At 36.1% G+C, this 24212-nt stretch overlaps 2 protein-coding genes across 17 annotated transcripts in view; one reads left to right on the top strand and one right to left on the bottom strand.

Annotated features, from left to right (window-relative positions):
• RARS2 (arginyl-tRNA synthetase 2, mitochondrial) overlaps positions 1–24212 on the top strand; it is a 90734-nt gene that overhangs the window by 62012 nt on the left and 4510 nt on the right. For 5 of the 14 annotated variants that reach the window (XM_019830943.2, XM_023254173.2, XM_045057828.1 and 2 more), the window contains 10 exons: positions 22–82; positions 1601–1677; positions 2151–2275; positions 2858–2925; positions 3011–3120; positions 3498–3593; positions 4598–4672; positions 6244–6307; positions 6771–6842; positions 19539–23978. In XM_019830943.2, coding sequence (XP_019686502.1) covers positions 22–82; positions 1601–1677; positions 2151–2275; positions 2858–2925; positions 3011–3120; positions 3498–3593; positions 4598–4672; positions 6244–6307; positions 6771–6842; positions 19539–19604 — 814 coding nt within the window. In that variant the 3' untranslated portion in view covers positions 19605–23978. Of the gene's footprint in view, positions 1–21; positions 83–1600; positions 1678–2150; positions 2276–2857; positions 2926–3010; positions 3168–3497; positions 3594–4597; positions 4673–6089; positions 6198–6243; positions 6308–6770; positions 7011–8557; positions 10564–10630; positions 23979–24212 lie in introns of those variants that run through there. The other 9 variants (XR_006597990.1, XR_006597989.1, XM_045057826.1 and 6 more) reach the window with 9 other exon arrangements.
• SLC35A1 (solute carrier family 35 member A1) overlaps positions 8703–24212 on the bottom strand; it is a 36304-nt gene continuing 20794 nt past the window's right edge. Inside the window, exons 1-7 of one of the 3 annotated variants that reach the window (XM_006931883.5) lie at positions 21960–22099; positions 18183–18342; positions 17838–17990; positions 14327–14393; positions 12288–12464; positions 11705–11839; positions 8703–9624 (exon numbers count right to left, since the gene is read on the bottom strand). In XM_006931883.5, the coding sequence (XP_006931945.1) occupies positions 9497–9624; positions 11705–11839; positions 12288–12464; positions 14327–14393; positions 17838–17990; positions 18183–18342; positions 21960–22030 (891 nt within the window). In that variant the 5' untranslated portion in view covers positions 22031–22099 and the 3' untranslated portion in view covers positions 8703–9496. Of the gene's footprint in view, positions 9625–11704; positions 11840–12287; positions 12465–14326; positions 14394–17837; positions 17991–18182; positions 18343–21959; positions 22100–24212 lie in introns of those variants that run through there. The other 2 variants (XM_011282468.4, XR_006597994.1) reach the window with 2 other exon arrangements.

The raw sequence follows: 24212 nt of genomic DNA, 5'->3' as shown, positions 1-24212 counted from the left end.
ATTTATGGCCATATTTTTCAGAGATCTTGCAGCTGCTATAGATCGAATGGACAAGTATAATTTTGATACAATGATTTATGTGGTAAGTAATCACAATAAAGAACAAAAGATTATGATCTTTACCTCATGAAAACTGCAAAGAAAGAAGTTAATTGCCATGTTGAAAAACTATGGAAAAATAATCTTGTCAAAATATAGAAGAAATTCAATGTTAGGTTTATTTAAAAAAAATTTTTTTATGTTTATTCATTTTTAAGAGACAGCGACAGAGCACAAGCAGGGGTGGGGCAGAGAGAGAGGGGGACACAGAATCTGAAGCAGGCTCCAGGCTCTGAGCTGTCAGCACAGAGCCCGACGCGGGGCTCCAACTCACGAACTGCGAGATCATCATAAAAAAAAAAAAAAAAATACCCAATTCAGGAAAATAGTTATGTGAAATGAGTATGTGCAGGTTACCATAATGTACTTTTTAAAAAATAACTATTTTAGGGGTGCCTGGGTGGCTTGGTCGGTTAAGCGTCCGACTTCGGCTCAGGTCATGATCTCATGGTGTGTGAGTTCGAGCCCCGCGTCGGGCTCTGTGCTGACAGCTCAGAGCCTGGAGCCTGTTTCGGATTCTGTGTCTCCCTCTCTCCCTGCCCCTCCCCTGTTCATGCTCTGTCTCTCTCTGTCTCAAAAATAATAAAAACGTTACAAAAAAAATTTTTTTTAAATAAATAAAATAAAAATAACTATTTTAATAATTTAAGACAAGTTTTAAAATAGTACAGTTTCCATGGACCCTTCACCCAGCCTTCCCCAAAGAAAATATCTTAATATAACCATGGTATTTTATCTATACCAGGAAACTGACATGGTAAAGACCTTAGTTAAAACATGTACTTGTGTGTGGGCCTAAATATATTGGGGGGAGGGGAGAGATCACATAACCATCACAACATTCAGAATAAAGAACTGTTCCATCATGAAGCAAACTCCATCTTGGGAACCACTTAATAACCCCCCCTTCCCCCTAACCCTAACCCTTGGCAATCATTGCTCTGTTCTCTATCACTACAGTTTTGTCACTTTGAAAAGGTTATATAAGTGGAATCACAGTAGGTAACCTTTTGAGATTGGCTTTTTTCACTCAGCAATAATGAATGCCCTTGAGATCCACCCAAGCTGTTGTGTGCATCCAATAGTTTGTTCCTCTTATTGCTGAGGGTTATTCTGGTCTTTTCTTCCCTTTCCTTCCTCTCCATGTGCAACCTCCCTTTCCCCTAAGAAAAAAAAGTTGCCATTATATACCTTATTAGAACTTAGCTTTGTCCTTCTTGGAGATAAAGGTTATGGTAGCTGAAAGAGAAGGAATTTAAATAGACTATTCAAGAGATTAAAGTTCGTATTTCCTCCTGACTCGTGGAGTGCTACAGCTCTTATTATCTTGTAGAACACTCAGCTTAGACATTCTTCTACTGGCATCCTCTCTGTGCTTATTTAAAAGACATCAATTGACAATGACTCTGGTCTGTCAAAACTCAAATATTTTGATTTATGTCCAACCTGTTTTTGTAGGTTAACTTATCACTGTTGTTTTAAATACTTTTTTTCCCCCAAGACAGATAAAGGGCAAAAAAAGCATTTTCAGCAAGTGTTCCAAATGCTGCAGATCATGGGATATGACTGGGCAGAAAGGTAATGTCAGCACAGTTCTTAACTGCCTGCTTAGGATCATTAAAGGTTTGTTAGGTCAGCCAAGTCCCAAAATATACCAGGTTGTTGAAAATTGTTATTCAAACTTCATTTCTTTGTTGCAACATATTTGCAAAGCAGATTTGTTTTTTACATTAATTTAATGTCCTTATTTCTAACTTACAAACATTTAATGTATGTGTCTTTAGTAGACATCTGTTCTCAGTGGCTTGATGTCCAAAATTCGTAATCCCTCCTTTTATTTCGCAAAGGCAACTAGTAATTTAATCACATGCTAGTGATTATCTGTACAATGAAGCTGTGTGTTTAACATCTTTTGTGGCATATAACAAATCAAATCACATTTTAATTTGTTAATTTTGAAAAGCCCCTCTGTGAGAGTTAAAGTTCAGACTACTCTCTGAAAGGGTATTGTTACACACTTTGATCATCAGTTCTTTTCTCCTTCATTTCAGGTGCCAGCACGTGCCCTTTGGAGTGGTGCAGGGAATGAAGACTCGAAGAGGAGAGGTTACCTTTCTGGAAGATGTTCTAAATGAGATTCGATCAAGGATGCTACAGAACATGGCTTCTATTAAGAGTGAATTCACTTTATTGTTACAGTCACAACTTACATGCCACTTTTATGTTCTTTGGACTTCTGTGCAGTGTGATTTGTTATGACTGTCCCTCTCTTAATTTTCATTAACCTTGTCAAAAATAGCTTGCACTAATTAGAGGTGCCAGAGGTTTTAGACTTGCTGCTTGGTGTCATTCAGTTCAGTAATCTGCACTGATACAACACTAGGCCTCTTTCATGGACAGCTTCAGCATTGTCATTCCACTGTTGGAGTGCTTATGTGAAATTCCTATGTATGTAATAGGAAACAGGTCACAAGTCCTGGTGGCTTTGTTTAGCCTTGGAAAAGTAAGTACCAGCTTTATCTAATGTCTCACAAGGGATATTCATGAGAAAAACGAATTCATGTTTCTTTCCCTTTAATGTAGGCAGGGGAACATCTTTATCCAAGGTCAATTAGTCCAAATTAGGGAAGTAAACTGCCCACTCTGAACCTGTTTGTTCTTGCTGGCAGCGTATGTTTTTGGCAGATTTTATCTCCTTCAATCCCTGATTCTGAATGGTTTCATGTAGGTTAAAGATAGCTGCCTTTGTCTGTTTCAGCTACCAAAGAAGTGGAGAACCCACAGGAGACTGCAGAGAGGGTCGGGCTTGCAGCACTCATTATTCAGGTCTGATAAGACTGCATTCTGTGAGACCCTTTTGTTTGGTACCAGAACAAATCCCAGCACTAAAGGTTTACTCTTGTCATTTTAGGACTTCAAAGGTGTGCTCTTGTCTGACTATCAGTTCAGCTGGGATCGTATTTTCCAGAGTCGTGGGGACACAGGCGTCTTCCTGCAGTACACGCATGCTCGCCTCCACAGGTGAGGGGAGTCTGCAGGGATGCATGAGCCGCTCTGTCCTTCCCAGGGTGAGGCTTGGTTGATGTGCTCCTAAGATAAAAGTCATATTTGCTGGGCTTCTCAGACATCTGTTCAAAACTAGTTAGAAGTACAGTGGACCACCTGTTAGGTTTGTTTTTTTTTGGGGGGGTGGGGGTTAAAATATTTATTGAGCACCTATAAAGAAGTGCTTTTGTATGTTACCTTATTCTGTACTCAGAATAACCCTGCCAAAGAATATACTCCCTTTTTCCGAGGGAAGTAACAGATTTAGGAAAGATTAAAGCATCATGATAAACTTCAATTAGGTGTCCTTGGATGACTTGTTTAATCCGTTGTTTTTAAACTTTTGATAACAGTTTGGAAGAGACTTTTGGATGTGGTTATCTAAATGATTTCAACATTGCTTGTTTACAAGAACCACAGTCTGTTTCCATTCTTCAGCATCTTCTCAGGTATGGGTTTTCTAGTATTTATCTAGTCTTCATCTGCCTACTGAAATGACTGTTGGGGGTTTGCTGACCACTGGAGTGAATAAGCCAGTAACTAGCTCTTACCCCGTCCCCCTGCCACCAGACAGCAAGCGCTTTTCCTGGAGGTATGACCAAAAAGCAATTTATCTGCCCTTTGAGGGCAGACAGAGGACATAGTCAAGGTCAATCCTTGGGACTTAAAAATATTATCACTGCTGAATCAGCACAGGTGCCTAACATCTTCTGGGTCATGGTATGAGAATAGAAAGCCTAGTAAAGCATAAATTTTTAGTTTTGGAAAAGCTCATCTTCTCCCCACCCTCTTCAATAAGTGATGGGGAATCTCTGCCTTTGTACAGCTTCCATGAGACCATAATCCTTCATTTGCTACATGGTTTTAATTCACAGTCTCAGATGAATATCTACTTGATGCCCCTACACTGGGCAAGAGACCATACCTTTGAGCTCTTTCAAGCTTTGTTGGTAAAGCCAGACTTGTCAGGAGATACTAGTCTCTGAAAAGGGATGTGGGTAGTTAACAAGGCAGTTTTCTCTAATTGCCACACAGTGGTCAATGACTCTTTCCTGGGATCAGGAGTCAGTTTTCTCACATTTGGCTAATCTGGTAGGAAAAATAAGCCAACCTGGTTTCCTTGGTATTGAGGGTAGACTCTGTTTGTTAGTTCCTAGATTATGTTCCTAAACATGGCTGGAGGCTTTTTACATTCACTTTAACAGCCATGATTTGAGTCCTTGTTCCGGGCTAGGCCTAAGGGATATCAAGATGATTTAGAAAGTACCTGCCATCAAGGAATTCATAAGAAAGAAAACTGCGCCTTTACCTTCAAATGCACCCAAGGTCCTTTTTCATATATACCTTCTACTCTTAATGATTTCAAGTCAGCCTTACATCCAAGATCTTAACAGCTTAGTATAATACGTGCACAGTCTTCCTCTGCCAACTGCTGCTGTCATGTTTCTTTTAGGTTCGACGAAGTGCTTTATAGATCATCTCAGGACCTTCAACCCAGGCACATTGTCAGTTACCTTCTAACTCTAAGGTACCTATAACCTTGCTGTTTTCAGGTATTAAAGACCTCTGAGACCTGATCTGAAAAAGGACCTTTCTTCTAAAGTCTTCCTATAAACAAACCCCCGGCCTAAAAAATGAGGTACTTTAAGTTATAGGAATTCTTGCTTCATTTTTGCAAATCAGCAATTAATATTCATTTATTCATTCAGTGATATAAGGTACAGTCATTGAGTCTTTTTAACAGGAACTAACAGCTTTGTCACGGGTGGTTACATAACAGTACGTGTGTGTTAAGATAGAGCGAACATAAGAGACCATGTTAGGGCACTCAGCCCAGCCTTGATGGATCAGAGAGGGCTTTTTGGAGGAGAGGAGTTGATATTAATCAGGAGAAACAAAGTCACAGAAAAGGAAGAAAAAGCCCAGAGTTGAACAAGAAGATGATACTGAAGGAACTACAAGCATAGTCCTGCGAGGGGTGAGAAATGAGTGTACACACCTTTTTTGCGTGTATTAGGGCATTTCAGCTTATTTTCAGGGCAGTGGAGTCCATAAAAAGATTTTAAGCATAGAAAAATTAGCCAGCCAGAGAATAGAGAAATGAACTGGAAGGCAGATCAGTAACACTTGAATAGAAATTTCATAGTAGCTGTTTCAGAATTCTGAATAGAAGTTGAGTATCTTCTAGAGCAACAGCTGTTATCTTTCTATAAATCTATTTAAGAAAGGAAATACTTGCTTTTACTCAAGATTTACTGAAATCAGATTTATTGGGGTTTTCTTGATTATCCTTTCTACCTGCCTTCCCCAGATTTAAATGAAAAAATTTTCCCCTTTAAATTCTACATAGTCATAGAGAAATAAAGAAGCCAGAAAGTCTTATTAAATGTCAGTTAAGGGGCACCCGGGTGGCTCAGTCAATTGATCGTCCACCTTCAGCTCAGGTCTTGATCTCGTGGTTCAGTTCATGAGTTCAAGACCCACATTGGGCCCTCTGCTGCTAGGCTGTCAGCATAGAGCCCACTTTGGATCCTCTGTCGCCCTCTCTCTGCCCCTCCCCTGCTTGCACTCTCCCCAAAATAAATAAATATTTTTTTTTTTTTAAGTCAGTTCATCATTGAAACAATGTCATAAGCATCATTTTCTGGCACATTGTTGTATTTGCTGCTATACCTGAACAGAAAAGATGCTTTAAAGAGTGACCCATGTTTGTGTGGTGTTTGTATTTGATAGCTAGTCTCTACCCCACCTCCTCACCATACAGAGGGGGAAGTCCAGGCCACATTATACCTTTCATCCTAAAGATGCCTAAATGAGAAAAAACTAATTATTAGAAAGGAATCCCCTATCTTTATAAAACACTGAAATCACCACCTTAAGAACTTAAGGTATTAGGACCAAAATCTAAAGCTTTAGTTTAATGTGTTTTACTTTTCTTATTACAGAAATGCAGTGATTCGAGTCTCAGCTTTCCAATGTTGGATACATCTTTTAATGGAGCTAGGCTTTGATTTCTTTAAGTTGAGGCAATAAAATACCAAGCTTGCATGTTACAACAGGAAATGACTTCTGGTCTTCATTTCTCTCTTCCCATTTCAGTCATCTTGCAGGTATGGCACACAAGACACTGCATATAAAAGACAGTCCTCCTGAAGTGGCTGGGGTACGTTAAGTGTTTTCTGTGTTATCTTTAGCATCCTCAGGTTACTATTACTGAGTCTTTCTTGTAAATGTTTCTAAAATAGCATCTCGTTTAACTGCAGTAGTATACTTATAGACTCAGGTGGCACTTAGAATTGGGCTATAACAATCAGTGTTTTCAGATTTTCCAACACACTGGACTTTGAAACACATTTTCCTAAGAGTGAGGAGTTCCCCATATCTGAAGCTGGGCTGTATAATGATAGTGTCATTCCCACTCCCCAACTCTTGGGGTACCAGTCATACTATAAATTACAGGATGCTAAATTTGTTTTTCCTTACTGACAGCAAATCTACGGCACCCTGAGATACTGTTCCTACTTTAAATTAGAAGAAAATTAGAATTACTCTTAAAGATACTCTTCTTTACTCATGTATTGTTAGCCTGTTGTTGAACATTAATCATCCTTTGTTTTATTTTATAGGCCAGACTTCATCTTTTCAGAGCTGTGCGTTCTGTGCTAGCCAATGGAATGAAACTTCTTGGAATAACACCTGTATGTAGGATGTAATTTCTAATTAAAATAGCAGCTTTTTAATTAATGAATTCTAGTTCTCTATTCTTATATGCTTTGTTTAGAATTTAAACTATTCTGTATCAGAATCTATATTTTATTAAGCCTAAGTGATTCATCAACTTATTAAATCTTTATCTTAAAAAATCATCTGAATTCCCTCATGGTCCATAAGTACTAAACAGAGTTTTGTAAAACTAACTCAAATCTTCTAAAATTCACTGCGGTCTAATGGGGATAAAGGATTAAACTCCAGCTTGAGGTTTTTTACAGTGTCATTCTTCCAGAAACTGTTCTCATAACTGAGATTACCTAATGTTCACATCAGATAAAACTGATGAAAACATTTCAATTTTCTTATAATAATGGCTAGTTCTGAATCAACTTAGGGACACCAAAATTAAGCTTTTTTGCTAATACAGAGGAGAACCACTCCCAGAGAACAGATCTTGTGCTTATCTTTCGTTAATCTGTACAGGTAGGTAACTCTTATTATGTGAACTTGGGAACTGAACAGATTTAAATAACAAGGAATTACTTACAGGTATGGTACCAGGATCTTTTTGTAAAAATTAGTCCATTAGTTAAGCCATAATTTGAAATGGAGTTTCTTCAACTTTTTTTTTTTTAATGTTTATTTTTGAGAGACAGAGAGAGAGACGAAGTGTGAGTGGGAGAGGGGCAGAGAGAGAGGGAGACAGAATCCTAAGCAGGCTCCAGGCTCTGAACTGCCAGCACAGAGCCAGACCTGGGGCTCAAACCCACGGACTGTTAGATCATGACCTGAGCTGAAGTCGGATGCTTAATTAACCGACTGAGCCACCCAAGTGCCCCTGAAATGGAGTTTCTTACACCATTTCTTTCATGTACCTGCATATCAACCAAGGATATTTTGCATGATTTGTTTAGGTAACGTGGGATGTGCTCTGTTTGATCAGTACAGCTATCCTCATCTGCCAGTATTTCCATTCAGGTCTACTATAATTTATCCTAAATGTTGCTACTAAAAATCTCCTGAATGCGAATGACAATCATCTACTTTTACAATAGAGAAGCAATTTAGCATGAACCAAAACTTCTCTAATTGAACACAGTTTTATATTGGCAAGTATGGTACACTTTCTTAGTCCTAGAAAAGACTTATCCATGCAGTCTCAATTTTAAATAAAGGTAGCTTTCACATTACTATTTTTTTTAACCTGTATTTTTGAGAAAGCACAAGTGGGGGAGGGGCAGAGAGGGGGCAGAGGATCTGAAGTGGGCTCTGTGCTGACAGGCTAACAGCAGTGAGCCTGATGTGGGGTTCAAAGTCACGAACAATGAGATCATAACCTGAGCCGAAGTCGGATGCTCAACCGACTGAGCCACCCAGGTCCCCCAATTACTAATTTTTACTTAATCATTAATATTTCCTTAGCACAAACTAGCCATGGAATAAAAATGTGTAACTGGAACATGTTTTTCATGTCCTATATCCTTCTCCACTTGTTTGGAGAAACGTACCCCCTTCCCAGATCTGTGGTAGCCACCTCAGTATTTGAACTTTGAGTGAAATGACACAGGGACAGTGATGGTTAGAGGCCAGTCTTTCCAAAAGCAGCTCCCTGAAGACTGTTGTTTATGATCTCCTATAGCTTAGAGCCCTAGTTCTGATTGTAGTCTTTCTTATAAATTATAAACTTTTTTTTTTGCTTCAGGTTTGCCAAGAGTTGGTTTATATGTCATCAGAGAACCCTGATACAGTTCCAACATAGAAAAAATGAAAAATTTAATGTTTTTGGTGTTTTTTACATCTTGCATTATTTTAATGGTCATAATCATGATACAAAAAGTGATCACAGATTGCATATAAATAAATTAAGTTTATTGCTGAATTTCCCCATTAACATTATAGAAAAATTTTTAAAAACACTAAAATTTCACAAATTATTGACAGCCCAATAGTTTTAAACATACTTTATAAAAAAAAGTACAAAAGTGACATTAGAAATATTTTTTGAAGAAAAGTAGATCATCTAACAGCAAAGAAATACGAATCCAGACAATGAATGGCACAAATACAGCACTTAACAGGAGTACTCTGTCACCACCCAGAAGTCATTGCCTGCATTATGAAATAGATTCAGTTTGAGAAGTAAAACATTCAGTTTGTTTCTGAACTAGCCTGGCTTGGTTATGCCTCTCTTTTGTAAGAAAGAGCTAGCTGGGTCTTACTGCTGCTGGGATGAAATACTGTACATGAATTGGAGAACAAGGAGGGGTCATCCTTCTCCCCTGGTTCCTGAACAAGAAAACAGTTCGTACAGAAATGGCTTTGGCACTTTAACCCTTAACCTTGTCCCAAACCTTGTTACTTGAATATTGTATCCTCACATGATTTTTTTGTAATATCATACCCTCTCCATACTTTTTTATATACATTATATATACAATAAAAGTCTTTCATTCTGAAACAAAACAGGTTGACCCAAAACAGGTCACATTAAATCTTTGTAGCAGTTCATTCAGATAGCTTTCTTCTTAATTCTTATGACACAGTTAACATGTTTTTGTTTAAGCTACCTTCTCGGATTGACTTAAGGCTCTAGTTTAATGCAAACAGTTTTTGTCTTGGTAAGAGTCTTTTGAGGCTGAAATCACACACCACTAACTCTCTCTTTTGAAGTTGTTTCTCCCTGTTGGATGGATGTAGTGTCTTGTCTGGGTAATCCATAGAGATATATAGAAACACATACAAGAAGAGTACCCAGAGCAAAGGTGGGTGCTGAAAAGAAAAAAAAATTAATCTGTATCTGTGTCCTTAAAACTATATAACAATAATCCATTTTAAATTTTGAAATCTTTCAATTATAGGTTTATACCATTAGATCATATGGAAAATACATCTATCAGTGTTCTATTTTTATAGATGGTAAGGTTTACAGAGAGAATCAATTCTGGCTCTCCACCCCCAAAAAAGGTACAAAGAGACTGTATGCTTTGTGAGAATACGAGTATGCCTGTCCCAGACCACTGACAAAGAACATACTAACTTCCCTATATGCTAAATTTTTTAAGATTTTTTTTTTTTTTTTTAAGAGAAGCTTAAGGAGATTCCATGCTGAGCCCAACATGGGGCTCAATCCCATAACCCTGGGATCATGACCGGAGTCCAAATCAAGACTCGACACTCAACCAACTGAGCCACCCAGGCACCACCACCCCACACCATATGCTGTAATTTAAAAAAGAGCAGTGGAATGTGGCTTTTCCATGGTACTAGAAACCTGTAAAAATTTAGAGTAAAAGGTAGTTGAGCACAAAATTTCGAGTTAAGTAACCAATGACTCAAAATGATTGAAGATTTCTGAAAAGGAGATGAAATGATGATAGTACAATTTCATTTTCTGCTAGCCTTGTCTTTTTTCTTTGTTTTGGTCTTCATCCCGAAAATCAGGACATAAATTACAACTTGCCCAAACTTGACAAGTAAGCATTTCATACATAAGTGTTTAGGTCAAAATCTATATCAAAACTGTATATTGTTCCAAACTGAACCAAATTCTGTATGGAGTACAACAGCACAATCTTATTAGTTTTAAAAATGGCTTGCAGAGAAATGACATCAAGCTATGATTTTATTAGTTCACTCGTAACAAGAGAAGTCTAGCTTTCCCGTCAAAAAAAAAAAAGGGAGAGGTAAGTTAAATCTAAATAGAAAACTGGAAGATTGGTAAGGTGTTCTAATTGAAAAGCATTTTTTTTTTTTTTTTTTTTGTACTGCCCCCAAGTATTCCTTAGGAGAAAAGGCATAAGGATTTGTTGAGCATAAGGATCAGAAGTACAATTAAAAGTTCACCAAAATCAGGTAAGAAATGTATCTAAAGGAGGGCCTATAAGTAGTGATACTGAAATGGTAAGTGGTTGGCCTTCTACAGAATACTTACTGGGTGCCAGGCACTATTCTAATCACTTTACCTAAAACAACCCTAGGAGACTATCCGTCCCACTTTACAGATGAAGAAACTGAGACACAGGTTAAGTAACTTCCCCAAAGTTGCACAACTAATAAATTTCTTTAAAGATTTCTACAAGCTTGATGTTCCTCTATTTGCATTTATAACAATAGTCAATTTTAAAATCAAACATAAATACAGGCCAAGTCTGTTTCTTTTACTTATTGCCGATATTTCACAGATTGTGGTATAATTGATCAGTAAGGAAAATGACTATTACAGCACCCTGAAATGTTAAATAATTCAGGATCCAACTTAATGCTGGGTGTAGGCTAGGGAAGTCTATATTAGAAGGACTAGTACAGTGATGGTGCCAGAATGCCAGGTATCATAATGAATTTTGTACTAATTACATATTATAGGAAACAAAAATACCTTTATACCTACGTCCAAAAGTTAGGAAGGTACAAACTAAGGGGGACATGAAAGAATTTTCTGTTCTTTCCCCCTCATAAAAAGCCTTGTTTACTGTAACTGCACTGCTGAAAATAATCATTCCCTAAAGTCCTTGTATTTCCTTGCAAACCTAATCATACTATATTCACCAGGAAGTATTCAGGTTGTCTTGTATCTAAAACCAGGGAAACAGGAAGGTCCTGACTACAGAAAGGCTCTTTGTAGTAACTCAGTAGCCCTGTCACTTTCAGTAGAACCAGTACCCCTCAGCTAAGCTCTAGGACCATGGAAACAACCTCAGTACTGCTGACCCACATCCCATAAGATAATGAACTTCTGCATTTGTAGAATAAACTATAACAAAACAAGGAATTTACGACCAACTGCCATATTTAATGAGTCAAGGAAGTGAGAAGCTCTTTTAAAAACTTAAAAATACAAACTAAGACATACTTATCTGCAACCCAAATAGCATCACTGAAGCGATGGTAGAAAGGACAATGGCTGCTGCTGCAGAAAAGCCCTTCATGATGTTGTCTGTGTACTTGACCACAACAGAAGTGTAGAGGCCTCCAACACTTGCAAGAACTTGTATACAGAAAGAAAGAAAATCTTAACACTCAAAAAATGAAACATTCTATGATGGTGAAGCAGTTTTCACCCCCAGAGATGCCATACTAATTTACCTAGGAAAATACGATTTTCCTTAGAAGCAGCCATCTGAGAGAGTTTGTACTAAAATCGAGTAATAGTTCCTATAAAACAACATTGTTTTTCACATGCCCAGAGGGCTATGTGCTCTACTACTAAATTGTACACATTTATTGCTAACACATTAGATACTACTGATCGTGAAGGCAAAATTGCTTTGGGAGAGTTACACCACAAAGTCAGTCAATAAAACCAAAATTACATTTTCAAACGTGTTCACAGTAGCAGAGGAACAATTTCAAAATGCTATCAAAGGCTTAAAACAGACTTTTTTTTTTTTTTTTTAAAGGATCTACCCAGAACTTGTTAATTCCTGGATACTTACAGATGACAAACCAGACATAATATGTGTAACCATAGAAAAATCCTTTTTCTTTAATTTCAGCTCCATCTGACAAGTAGACGCCAACTAATGTCACAACAATCCCTGATAGATACATTTGAATGTTTCTCACCCAGAGGGAAGTGTCTGAACTCTTTAAAACTTTTTCAAAGTACACTCCTGGAAAAAAATTAGATATGCAAATATGAAAGATATTAAAAATTAATTTAAAATTCCCTTCATTTAGAACAATAACCCAGACCTATGACAATGTAAAAGTATATGATTCAGGGAACAAACACATTTTACATCAAGTGCACATTTATTATGCTGGTTGTGACACATGGCATTTTGACATTAGCAACATGTATTTTTATAGAGCATATAAAATTAGTAACTAAGAGGAATTATCTAACCCACATACAACAGGAAACTCATAAATTATTAAGAACAATTTCTCCCATTACTGTAGCAGTAAGATCACAGAAGCTTTCTGTTAATGCCAATAATAGACTTCTTTTGGTCAGCAGGAAAACTATACTCTTAGAGTCAATTATCTTAATCATATCCCTCTAATATCTGCCTAGTAATGAAAACTCCCAGCTTTACAAAATAACCTATATAATAACCGCTTGGGATTTTTTTCAGAGTAACACAACCAAAATAAAATTTAAATAGAAATTGCTGAGTGAAGCCATTTTCCTTTAAAGCAGGGTTCCACAAACCAAGTTCTTAAACAATGTCAGAAAAACCATGAACTCACTCACTAGATAATACATTTTGTATGTATGTGCATTTTCTTGGGGTTGAGGGTCCATAGTTTTTCCAGATACTCCAGAAAAGCAAATGACTCCTCATCATACACACGCAAAATCACATACCACTAAGTTTTATACTTAAAGTGAACACATGGAGACATTCAAGGATATTAAAGATTTTCATTATAAACACATTAATTACAGACTTAGAAACTGCCAAATACTAATCAACTAAAAATTATAATGGAAAAAAAGGCTGTTTTTGGTGAATGTGTGCTAGAGCCAGAGAACGGAAAGAAACATGTAATGGTTATTCCTATTCCCATTTTTAAAAGTCTAATAGCATATTTCTTGGGTAACTCAATTTTTATTTCTAATTTGCTATTTCCTAAGGATAAAAATTTAGCATGATGCTATCATTAAATATATGTCTCAATTTAGATCTTCCCCTTTTATCAAAGATCTTTTTCACAAGCAGTATTTCACTTCCACATCCAGCCTACTTTCCTAGTCAAAAATGAAAAGAATCCTAACTCTTGAAATAGCACAAATAAAGATAAATAATAAAAACATAGCTATGACTAATATACTCTTTACTAAAAAAAAATTCAGGTTCTTCTCTATTGGAACTATTTCTAAAACATATGTTGCACTTAACATTCACACCTTGTCTCTTCTTGATTAAGTGAAGGATTGTTCCTACACATATGACTCTAGACTTCCATGTTTATTTTATGTTAATGATTTCGGTTCTCATCCCTCCCTTTTTGGCTGTTACTTTTATGTATTAACTTTTCGGTGAGGTACTCTCCACCCCACCCCCTTTTTCTCCCTACTCCATAATTCCTAATCTATTAGAGGAAGAACTTGAGGGTAACAGGAAAAAACAGATACTGAGCTGGCAACTTCATATCCCACAGCAAGAGGATATTGCCTGAAGATAGTGCCACTTCCAGGAAATGGAAAGAGGTACTGGAGCTTTCTAACTGCTAACCTGTCCATTGTTAGAAGTCTTTGTTCACTTTTGGGTTCTTGTCTGGACTGAAGATGGTCAACATGACCTAAATATGTTCTTAGATTACTGCAAGTATGAGTAATGTCTTAGGTCTGAACCGAATTAAACACTACCACACATTTGCTGAAAAAACAGCTGACACAAAACTATAAGTAGGAAGATAAGCCTTAATGGGAATAAAATGGTTACAATAAAATAATATAAACTAGATCCCTATTAATGTTTTTTTAGAAAATTTAACAGAATAAAGCAATGCATTTATGATTTACCTGCAAATCCTGAGCACAATACAGCAATAGCTATAGCGCCAAACCCTAACAATGGGTTCTGTTCCACCTGCAATAATGTTTCAAAAGTTATTAGTGACTCATAAATAGAATTCATCCAAGAGATCAAATGACTACAAAAATTTGTTATGGTTCTATTGAAAGTATGTGCCACATCAGACACAGCTCGTCTACAGACTAAGATAGAAACAAACAAAAGGCCATCCCAGAGATTAACCAAAGCACTTAAATTAAAAAGCTGTCCCTCAAATTGCAGCCATGCTTACCGAACATGTGTGCCTATTCCTAATAACAGGCAGGCAGTCATCCTAGCACAGAATTTTGCATTGTCAACCTGCCTTTTAATTTTAACTTCTGCCACCACCTTAACTCAAGCCCTAATAGCCTCAATCACAGAAATGGTAACAGTTTAACTCTTGTATTTCCTATCACCTGCAAAATGAAGTAACGACTTTAAGATTTCCTACTTTACTAAATTTCTATCAAATATTAATAGTATCCTTCTATGTACCAGATATACTGTCTTATGTACTAAATGAATAAAAATAAAAGATGATACACAGCTGTGGTTCTTAAACAGTTCATGGATGAGAGATTGACAGATGTATATAATCATAATTCTGTGCTAAAAGATGCATGTATATGTGCCCTAACCTATTTCAACTTTATTTTCTCTTTCTTCCCTAAACTAACCCTTAAGGAACTTTCATCAGTCTTTCCTCAAAGATAAATACTATCTCAGTAGTAACACTGAAACTAAAGAGTAGAGACACATGACTATACTATGACAAGCACATACCTTATTCAAAATAAACAGCCTGATATAGGTGAGTATTGCTTTATGTTAAATGTCTGAGAGAGAAAGCTTGGTCTAAGTGATTGCAACTGTTATTGTTATTAATGACTTACTAGCAAAACGTGTGAACAGATGACATAAAAAGTTTAATGGTCATCACTAGAAAATAATATGGCTTCCCTAAGAATGAGACATACCAAATTTCCTTATGAAGGGATTCCTAGTTAGTATGATGAGGCGAATTCTATAGAGACAGTATATTTTGAAAAAAAAAAAAAGACAAATCTACATAATATTTTTGTGAACAAGACAGAAATGTATTGAGAATAGTAGTACAATTCTATCCATAGCTGAGTGAATTCTCATACAGCAAAGTGCTAATGGAATAAAATCAAGCTACACCAACAACCAATACCAGTTTGCTAGGCATATGAATGAGCCACTTTAGAAACATCCCCTAGGCCCAGTCAGGCCTTCAGTTGACTGCTGCCATAGCCAATATCTTGATTGCAACTTTCAAGAGACCTCAAGCCAGAACTACCTAGCTAAGGCACTCTCAAATTCCTGGCAGACCTATAAAAACTATGAGAGAAGAGGAGGATTATTGAGCAAAAGGGGGAAAAGTCCAGCTAAAGAGAGATCTAAAAGCACAGCCACAGAACTCTGGTCCTCTCCTGTCTAAATTTTCAGGGAAGACCCAAAGACATTTGTCGAATCTGTAGAACACTAACACTCAAAAACCTAATAATGGATAATAAGATCTGGAAGGACCTCAAATGCCTGAATGATGAACCAAAGCTAACAAGATACTAAAATAAATACATCCTGCATTTTGGTTAGAAGAAGCAGCCCACTGCACATGACACATTTGAAATAAACTATGTTGTGTGAAACTCTGTGTATAATCAGTTATTGAATGGCTATCTTCCCTCCACCTCCCCCCAGAAACTTATAGGCTAATTTAACAGAGGTAATTCACAAGTTACACTTCATCTGCTCAGTCAAAGGCTAGAGACAGTGTGAGGTTTTAAGACTACTGAGGAACAATAATGAATGCATCTAGAAGAGAAATACAAGGAAGTATTGGGGCAAGAGGAAGGGAATCAAGAAATCTCTAGAAAATACAGAAAGAAACAACAAGGTTGTCTCAATGGGGAGGAAAAAAAAGACCTGGAGGGTGGTGATGTGACACTCCTCAAATATCCAAAGGATTATCCTATAGAGTTGGTAGGGAATTGAGTTATTCTGACAAGAACAAAAACAGAGGCAGTTACAAGAAGCTGCACTTTGCTTAAAATATGAAAGAACTTTTTGTAGTGGTCCAAAAGTAGGAAAACTGCCCAATAATCTGCTTTAGCTTACTAAGCTTTTCACATACATTACCTATGTGCGGTGGACCTAACATCTTTCCTAATGGTGTGAAGTGTTAAAGTTCATATTTAACTTTTGTTTGCCTTATTTCCCAATAAATTTCTTTCTCTGCAAGGTCTACAACTAAATTAAATGTGCAGTGTATATTTGATCAGTGTTTTGAAATGCCACCAGGATATAAGCATGTTTAAATATCATGTAAAACCATAAACATTCATTGTAACCTCATTTTCCAGGGGTGGGGGGGGGATCCTCCATGTAGTTTTAGGCTAGAAACTATGTAAAAAATAACTGACTTCCTACTTGCACACGCCCTCTATACATCTCCAGCTGCCTCATACCTCTAGGAGAACCATAGTCTTTTATTTGCTAAAAGGTGAAGAAAGTATTCGATTGTAAAGGAAAACTCCTGAAGGTCATTCACTAGAGTCCCACTTCCTAATTCTCTTTGGGAAAATAACCTATAAAGTATACAACATATTTTTGAAAATCAGGTAGGTACCATTTAAGTCTTAAATTGAAAATTAGAAAGGCACTTTTGGCCCTGTTTTAGTTATATCAGTAAAAACACTACTCCCCCTGTAATCCCTATCACTGACAGTGGGAATGTGTGCAAAAAGATTACAAGAAAAACTTTCTGAGTTCAGAGAAAGGATGAAAATTAGATGAAGAAAACTTCCCTTGGTGTTGGTGTTGAGAAAAATGCCTAAAAGAGGCCTGTAAGTTCTGAACATACAAACTGTATGAAATTGGCACAATTTTAGTAACAGGTTAGCTATTAACTGTAACTTTAAACAAGTCACTTCTTGAGACTTCAATTTTGTGGAGTCTGAATGGCTCAGTCAGTTAAACAACTGACTTAATTTTGGCTCAGATTGTGATCATGGGATCGAGCCCCATATCGGGCTCCACGCTGAGCGTGGGGCCTGCTTGGGATTCTCTCTGCCCTTCCCCAACTCGCGCACACATGAGCTCTCTCTTTCTCTCTCACAATAGATGAATAAACTTTTTTTTTTAATGTTCTGGGATTTGTCTAAAAAAAGACTTCAATTTTGTCATCCATAAAATGAAGGGGATTGATTACATTAAGGTACCTTCCATGTCTAACATATTTTATGCATATTCTCCTCCAGAAAAATAGAGGAAGGGGGACAATTAAGTTATATTATTAATAATAACATTATGATAAGGGAGTAAAAAAAGCCTATCTGTAGGGCAAAGATTATTTTCAAAGACATGTACTACATTCATCATTGTGATGGTCTAAAGTGTTATAAGATTAAGGAAGTGTTCTCTTTTAGTTCTGGTGAGCGTTTTGTTTCTTACCACAACTTTTGTAGCTTGAGCTGGTTTCCACTGTACAAGTATGACTCCACCACATAGCATAAAAACTGAAATCCACTGTAATTTGCTGAGTGTCCTGTTTAACATTAAAACAGTACATAAAGCAGTGCAGGGAATCTTCAACTGATAGGTCACCTACAAACAAAACAATAAATTAATGAACTCATAACATTATTGTCTGACACAAATATTTGATATTAATAGAATTATGGAGAAAAAAACCATGTGATAAAGGGCTAATAAGTCTTTTCACCATAAAAACTTTTTTTTTGTTTTTTAACTTGAGATTTTACTTTTCACTTTTCATTGTCATCTACCTCCACTTACCTGGTATACTGCTGCATCCAGATTGCTAAGAGCTAGGAAAGCCATATTGTTCTGAACAGCATACACTAATGATGGCACACTTAACTTCATCAGTTCCTTGGGGCTCCCCAAGACATTTTCTCTTAAAGACGCCTTGAATCTACCCAGACTACCAGTTTCTCTTTGAAAACAAAAGGGTGAGAAAGGGGTGAGAAAGAAAATTAAAGAGCTTTTTTTTTTTTAAGATTTTAAGTAGTCTCTACACCCAACTCACAACCCCAAGATCAAGAGTTGCATGCTCTATCAACTGAGCCACCCAGACACCCCGAGAGCATCCTTTTGATAAGAATCCTTCACACAGAATAGCCGTATTGTGTTAGGTACACTGATGTAACTTAGCAAACTTGTTTTTATAATTGTCAACTAATTTTAGATTAAAAGAAACATAACTGCATAAAAGAAAAACAATTACAAGTTCTATTTGGGAAAATAAGACAATTAGGTTTACCATCATCAACCTCTGGTCAACGCTCCAGCAATTTTTAAGTATATTTATAAATAATGACATAACAGGAAAACGGAATTGCTAATACTACCTATAAAATTTTAATGTAATCCCTCCCACCTTAACTGCCATTACATCAAATTCACCCTCATTATTTTAATTAATTAGGTTGTGTATCTATTTTTAAAGGTTTTTGTTTTGTTTTGTTTTTAATTACAAAGAGTCGTTGGTAGTTATGGAAGTTACTTGGGATAGGGATTGAGCAATTTCAAGTCAATATTCTCTGTAAATCCGTTAAGTGCTTATGAAGTATAGATAATACATTTAAGCACATTCTCATAAAACTGAAGTACATATCTATAATTTTTCAGGAAATAATAATTTACTAATAACAAAACTATTTGTAGTGTATATAAGTTTGCTACTTGATGTATATGCAAGCTCTTAACTATTCATATTTTTTCCTCAGGAGGAGCTAGCTAATATGGTTCATATTTCCCCTGTTGAAAATTTCCTGAAAATAAAAATAAAACAATGTTTTACAATAAGAACCAACACCAAAAAAAGGGCTTTATCAAAAGGGTCCTAACTGCAATTCATAATATCCTAAGGGGGCAAGACCATATTTCTGCAGGGAGATCTGTTTTAACTCAAAATTAATGACAGTCACAATGAGCCTTTTACATGTTTGGTCAACAAAATCAATGGTAACTGAATTTTCTCATATTTAAAGACTGCAAAAATAATTCCCCATGTTCTGAAGGGGGGGCAAAAAGTCCAGTGTCGAACTGATCACCTGTGCCTATGCAAGAAAATGCTTAAGTATGACAGGAAATGTGGCCTAAGTCATAAAAACAAGACACCCTTCTTAGTTACAGGTCTTCCTCTGCTGCCAAATTCAACATGCTCCACACCACAATGGTAAATCTATCTGCTGAAAAGTAATGCACACAGCCTGATGGGAGACTACAAACTCTATCCAGAAGAAGGAAAGAATACCAAAAAGATCACTACTGAGAAATTCTACATAATGGAGTTCTCCAGGTATCTGAAGATTGGCTCTTCAAACATTTGACAGTTTTTTGTTTTTTTAATGTTTATTTTTGAGAGAGAGGGAGACACAGAATCCGAAGCAGGATCCAGGCTCTGAACTGTCAGGAGAGCCCAATGTGGGGCTTGAACCCATGAACCATGAGATCATGACCTGAGCAGAAGCTGGATACTTCACCAACTGAGCCACCCAGATGCCCCCCACCCTTTTTTTTAATGTGACATTCTTCTTTAAATTACTTTTTAATGCAAATCTAAGATGTCCTATATACTTTCTCAATACCTTAAACCCTATTTTTTTCACAGAATGTTTTCCCTCAATTATAGAATTGAATAACAAAATTAAAGAGAAACATTAAAATAAAAGGAACCACAGGAGTACAATTCAAAGAGCCATCTTAACAAGATGATGTATTAGAAAACATAACATTTTCTTTAATGTCCTACTTCTCACTAGTAAGCACAAAATAGCAAAAATATAAATCTTACAGACTATGAAGTACAGGATACTGCTTTTGTACTTTTACTTTTAATGCCTTCCAAAATACTGACATATACTGCTATATCTTCAGAGTGGTTCTCATGGAGAAATACCCATTTGTCCCCATCTCCCACATTCCACCACCATGTCCACCGATCTACGCTGGATTCCCCAAGCTCCAGTATAGTGGCTAGTTCTTTCCCTAATCCCTTGCTATGGGCAATGCCATTTTACTTCCACCCCTTAGAGATACACTAAGCCTTCAATGGTATCAGATGAATTATTCCCTATCCAGAAAAAAGGTGGCCATTTTATCACTGGCTCTCTATGCCCTATTTGGAATATGGACTACATAAGTATCTAATTACTATTTCTAATAACCACCATGCCTGCACCAATAATCAAAGTTGCTGTGGTCCCTTTTCTCCCTGACACTTTTGTCCTTTGTTACCTTGTCCATCACACTTTCAGCTTTCACATAAAAAGAATGACCTATGAGAGGCACCTGGGTGGTTCAGTCGGTTAAGTGTCAAACTCTTGATTTCGGCTCAGGTCAAGATCTCATGGTTGTGAGATCATGCCCAGTGTCAGGCTCCACACTAAGCAAGCAAGGAACCTGTTTAAGATTGTCTCCCTCTCCCCCTACCCTCTCTCTCTCAAAAAATAAAAAAGCAGGGCCTGTGCGACATCACCAGCCAATCTGAGTACTCCTTCATTGTGACAAACCAGTAAAGTACACTGGGTCTGGACTGACTTCAGGTCTTTGGCTCTTCTGGCTCTCTCATTTGTGTTGGGTGCTTAGGAGCTACTGTTTATTCACTGCCAGGAAGGCTTTAGTATATTTTTCTGGTCCCTTCTCTAATACAGATATTAGAGAAACCAAGCTATTTCAGAATGCTAACTACTGGAAACTTCAAATTTCACTGTAGTGCCTTACAATTATAGCAATATTATATAATTATAATAAGATATTTCAAAGTTAGTTATAAAAAATAGCAGAGAATGCTAAAAGAACTTATAAAAGAAAACAAAAGCTCTACAATAATAGAAACATCAAGGGTTCCTAGGTGGCTCGGTCCATGATCTCACGATTTGTGAGTTTGAGCCCTGCATCAAACTGTCAGCACAGAGCCCGCTTCAGACCCTCTGTCTCCCTTTTTCTCTGCTCCTCTCCCACATGCACACACTCACTCAAAAATAAACATTTTTTTAAATGTTAAAAAAATATATATATCAGAAAGAATAAAGAGGTTTAGGAGGCATAAGAATATTGATCAGATTAAATCCTGTTTAATTTAACAACAGTATTAAGAATATAGCTCTTAAAAAAAAAGTATAGCTCTTAAAGCTTGCGTTTAACTTTACTCACTAAAGTTAAAAAAAATACATAACTGCAATATATCTTCCAAAAAACACTAGTAGTCCTATATTATTTTACTATTAAGCAAAAATACTCAATTCTAAATATATTACACCCTTGAATATAGTATAAAAAGGAACACATAAAAACAAAAGGCCATTTTTTCTTCCATTTTCCTGCCCTGTTATTTTCTTAGAAATCAAATCCTTTATTAAGGACCTTTTGTTAAAAACAAATGTATTACATTCTATAAATGACATTGCTAAATAAGAAAAAAAGCATGTATAATAAAACACATACAATTTTTTTTTTAAAGAGATCGTCTTTCCCATTAAATTTCTTATTTAAAACAGTTTTTGATTTTTATCACTGGAATAGAATCTGTGTGCAACCTTTTGTTACCTGAAAAATTTCTGAAGCTCCACATTGATTGCAGAGATTCCGCTGCTGCCTCCCCCCCTAAAATTTCCCATCAACCGGCTGAAACCAATTCTTTTTGACCTATGTTTGGTCAAAAGTAGGCCTCATTCTTCCAGTTCCTGATCTGATGAGAACTACTAGGAGGCATAAAATCCTTGGCTAGTTACCAAGGCACTGTGCAAAATGAAACACAAGTTACTTATGAGCTTAAGAAAGTTAAATCTTGTTTATAAATTTATTATCTGCAAAGTTAAATATGATTAACTCACATAAAAGACTTTGAGAACTAGATATAAAAACCAATAATGAGGTCACTTGAGGACAAAAATACCTATCATAAGGTACATGACTTTTACATCCTCCCTATGACCCTAAACCCATTACAACATAGGTACAAAGAGGCAGTCAAAAATGTAAACCCCACAGGAGAAACCGAATAGGGCTATATAATCTGTAAGTATTTGACAGCTACATTATTCTAAATAACACTAAAAAATAACTAAAATTATAATTTTAAGTAAAACAATTTTCTCCAGTCTTATATAATGTATTTCATTTATTACTAAAAACACCCAAAATATATGTATATTTACACATCCTGCTAGATTTATTGAGTCTTTATAGACTGTGGTGAAAAACAAACAATACAAAGTTGACTTTGGTCTAAGACAATGCGAAAGTGTTTGCACTTCCATTTCTTCATACCACAAATGACAGGTTTAAATCAAAACTGTTAGTTTTAATAGCTGTGACAGCATTTAGTAAAGAATACAGCTAATCAGTAATTTTCCTGTGACTTGTAGTAGTAGTAACTAGTTTGAAATACCAAAATATTTTAAACGCTATACTGTTTTATGTTTCAGACTATAACTTAGAAATTGGTAATTTATAACTCAAAGAGTCTTAAAAACCAACTTAATCACATATAGAGCTTTTGCAACATCAAACTGCTCACCTGTCCCCTCCCCCAAAAATAGGATTTAGTAATTTCCTTTTCGATTTAAAAGTGATCTGGCTGTAATCATACATGTGCACAGCAGTGTAGTAAGAAAACAGTTAACTATACCTTTGTTTAGACTGCAAACAAACCAAATGCCCATCCATAGAGAATAGAATATATAGTATATCCATATAATGGAACACAACTCAGCTCTTAAAACGAATGAGACAGATTTATATGTACTGACATGGAACAAACTCTAAGATAAAACATTTAAGTGGAAAAAAAAAGTACAGTGGAACACAGTGTATATAGCATGTATACACACATATTACATATAATTGAAACTCACCAATTAGTCCATGTAAACTTTAAACATTTATCAAAGTAGCCATCTATTATTTCTTCCCCACACTCCCTTTTTTCTACAGTTCTAATTTATTAAAATAAGTATAATTTCATATTCCAAAAATTACTGTAAATTATAAACAAAATCAACAAGGATGAAAAACTTAAAATTGATTACAAACAAAAAAAGGGTCAGTTTTTTAAATGAATAACAAAATTACACTGAAGAGGAAAAAGAGAACTAACCTAAGTATTCTAAAAAACACAGTCTTTTTACTATATGCTCTAAAACTAAAGGTAAAACACCTACATACAAATACTGAACTTTAGTTAGGTTTTTTCACAGCTGTCTGTTAGAAATTCTGAATCTATTTATGTACTCTAAAGCAAATAAGTAAATATCTTAAGAAAATGGAAGCCAGACTCATCACCATTAGAAAAGGGAACAAATATGGTAAGGGAAGGTTAAAATGAACTGTGATCTTAGATGGTAATTATAGGTATCAAACATTATATAACTTATGGTTATACACACAGACATACATACACATACAGAAACAGATAGGTGTGTATGTATACACATACATGTATTTCCTACCTCTGCTGAAAGGGCCTAGAAGCAATGATACCCCAGAAGATTATGGGGTAGATTATGGTTTCTAAATACCACTCTCAAAAAATTAAAAAAAAAAAAAAAAAAGGAACAAGTTTTCTTGAAGAAACATATGATTTAAGGTTAGGACAGGTACCTTGCTATGCTAAACAACTTGCTCAGAGATTGATAAAAATATGAAAGAGAGAAAGAGAGAGAGAGACAGAGAAGCTTCAAGAAAATCCCACTGCCCAAATCGGGGACAATTTGAGCATCAAAATATATATTAATGGATCCTAACCCCTAAAATGAATTCATGAATCTATGTTGTGTGTGAGAGAGACAGAGACAAAAA

This window comes from Felis catus, chromosome B2, assembly GCF_018350175.1.
Source record: "Felis catus isolate Fca126 chromosome B2, F.catus_Fca126_mat1.0, whole genome shotgun sequence".
Classification (NCBI taxonomy): Eukaryota; Metazoa; Chordata; class Mammalia; order Carnivora; family Felidae; genus Felis; species Felis catus.
This window is presented reverse-complemented; position numbering and strand designations above follow the sequence as displayed.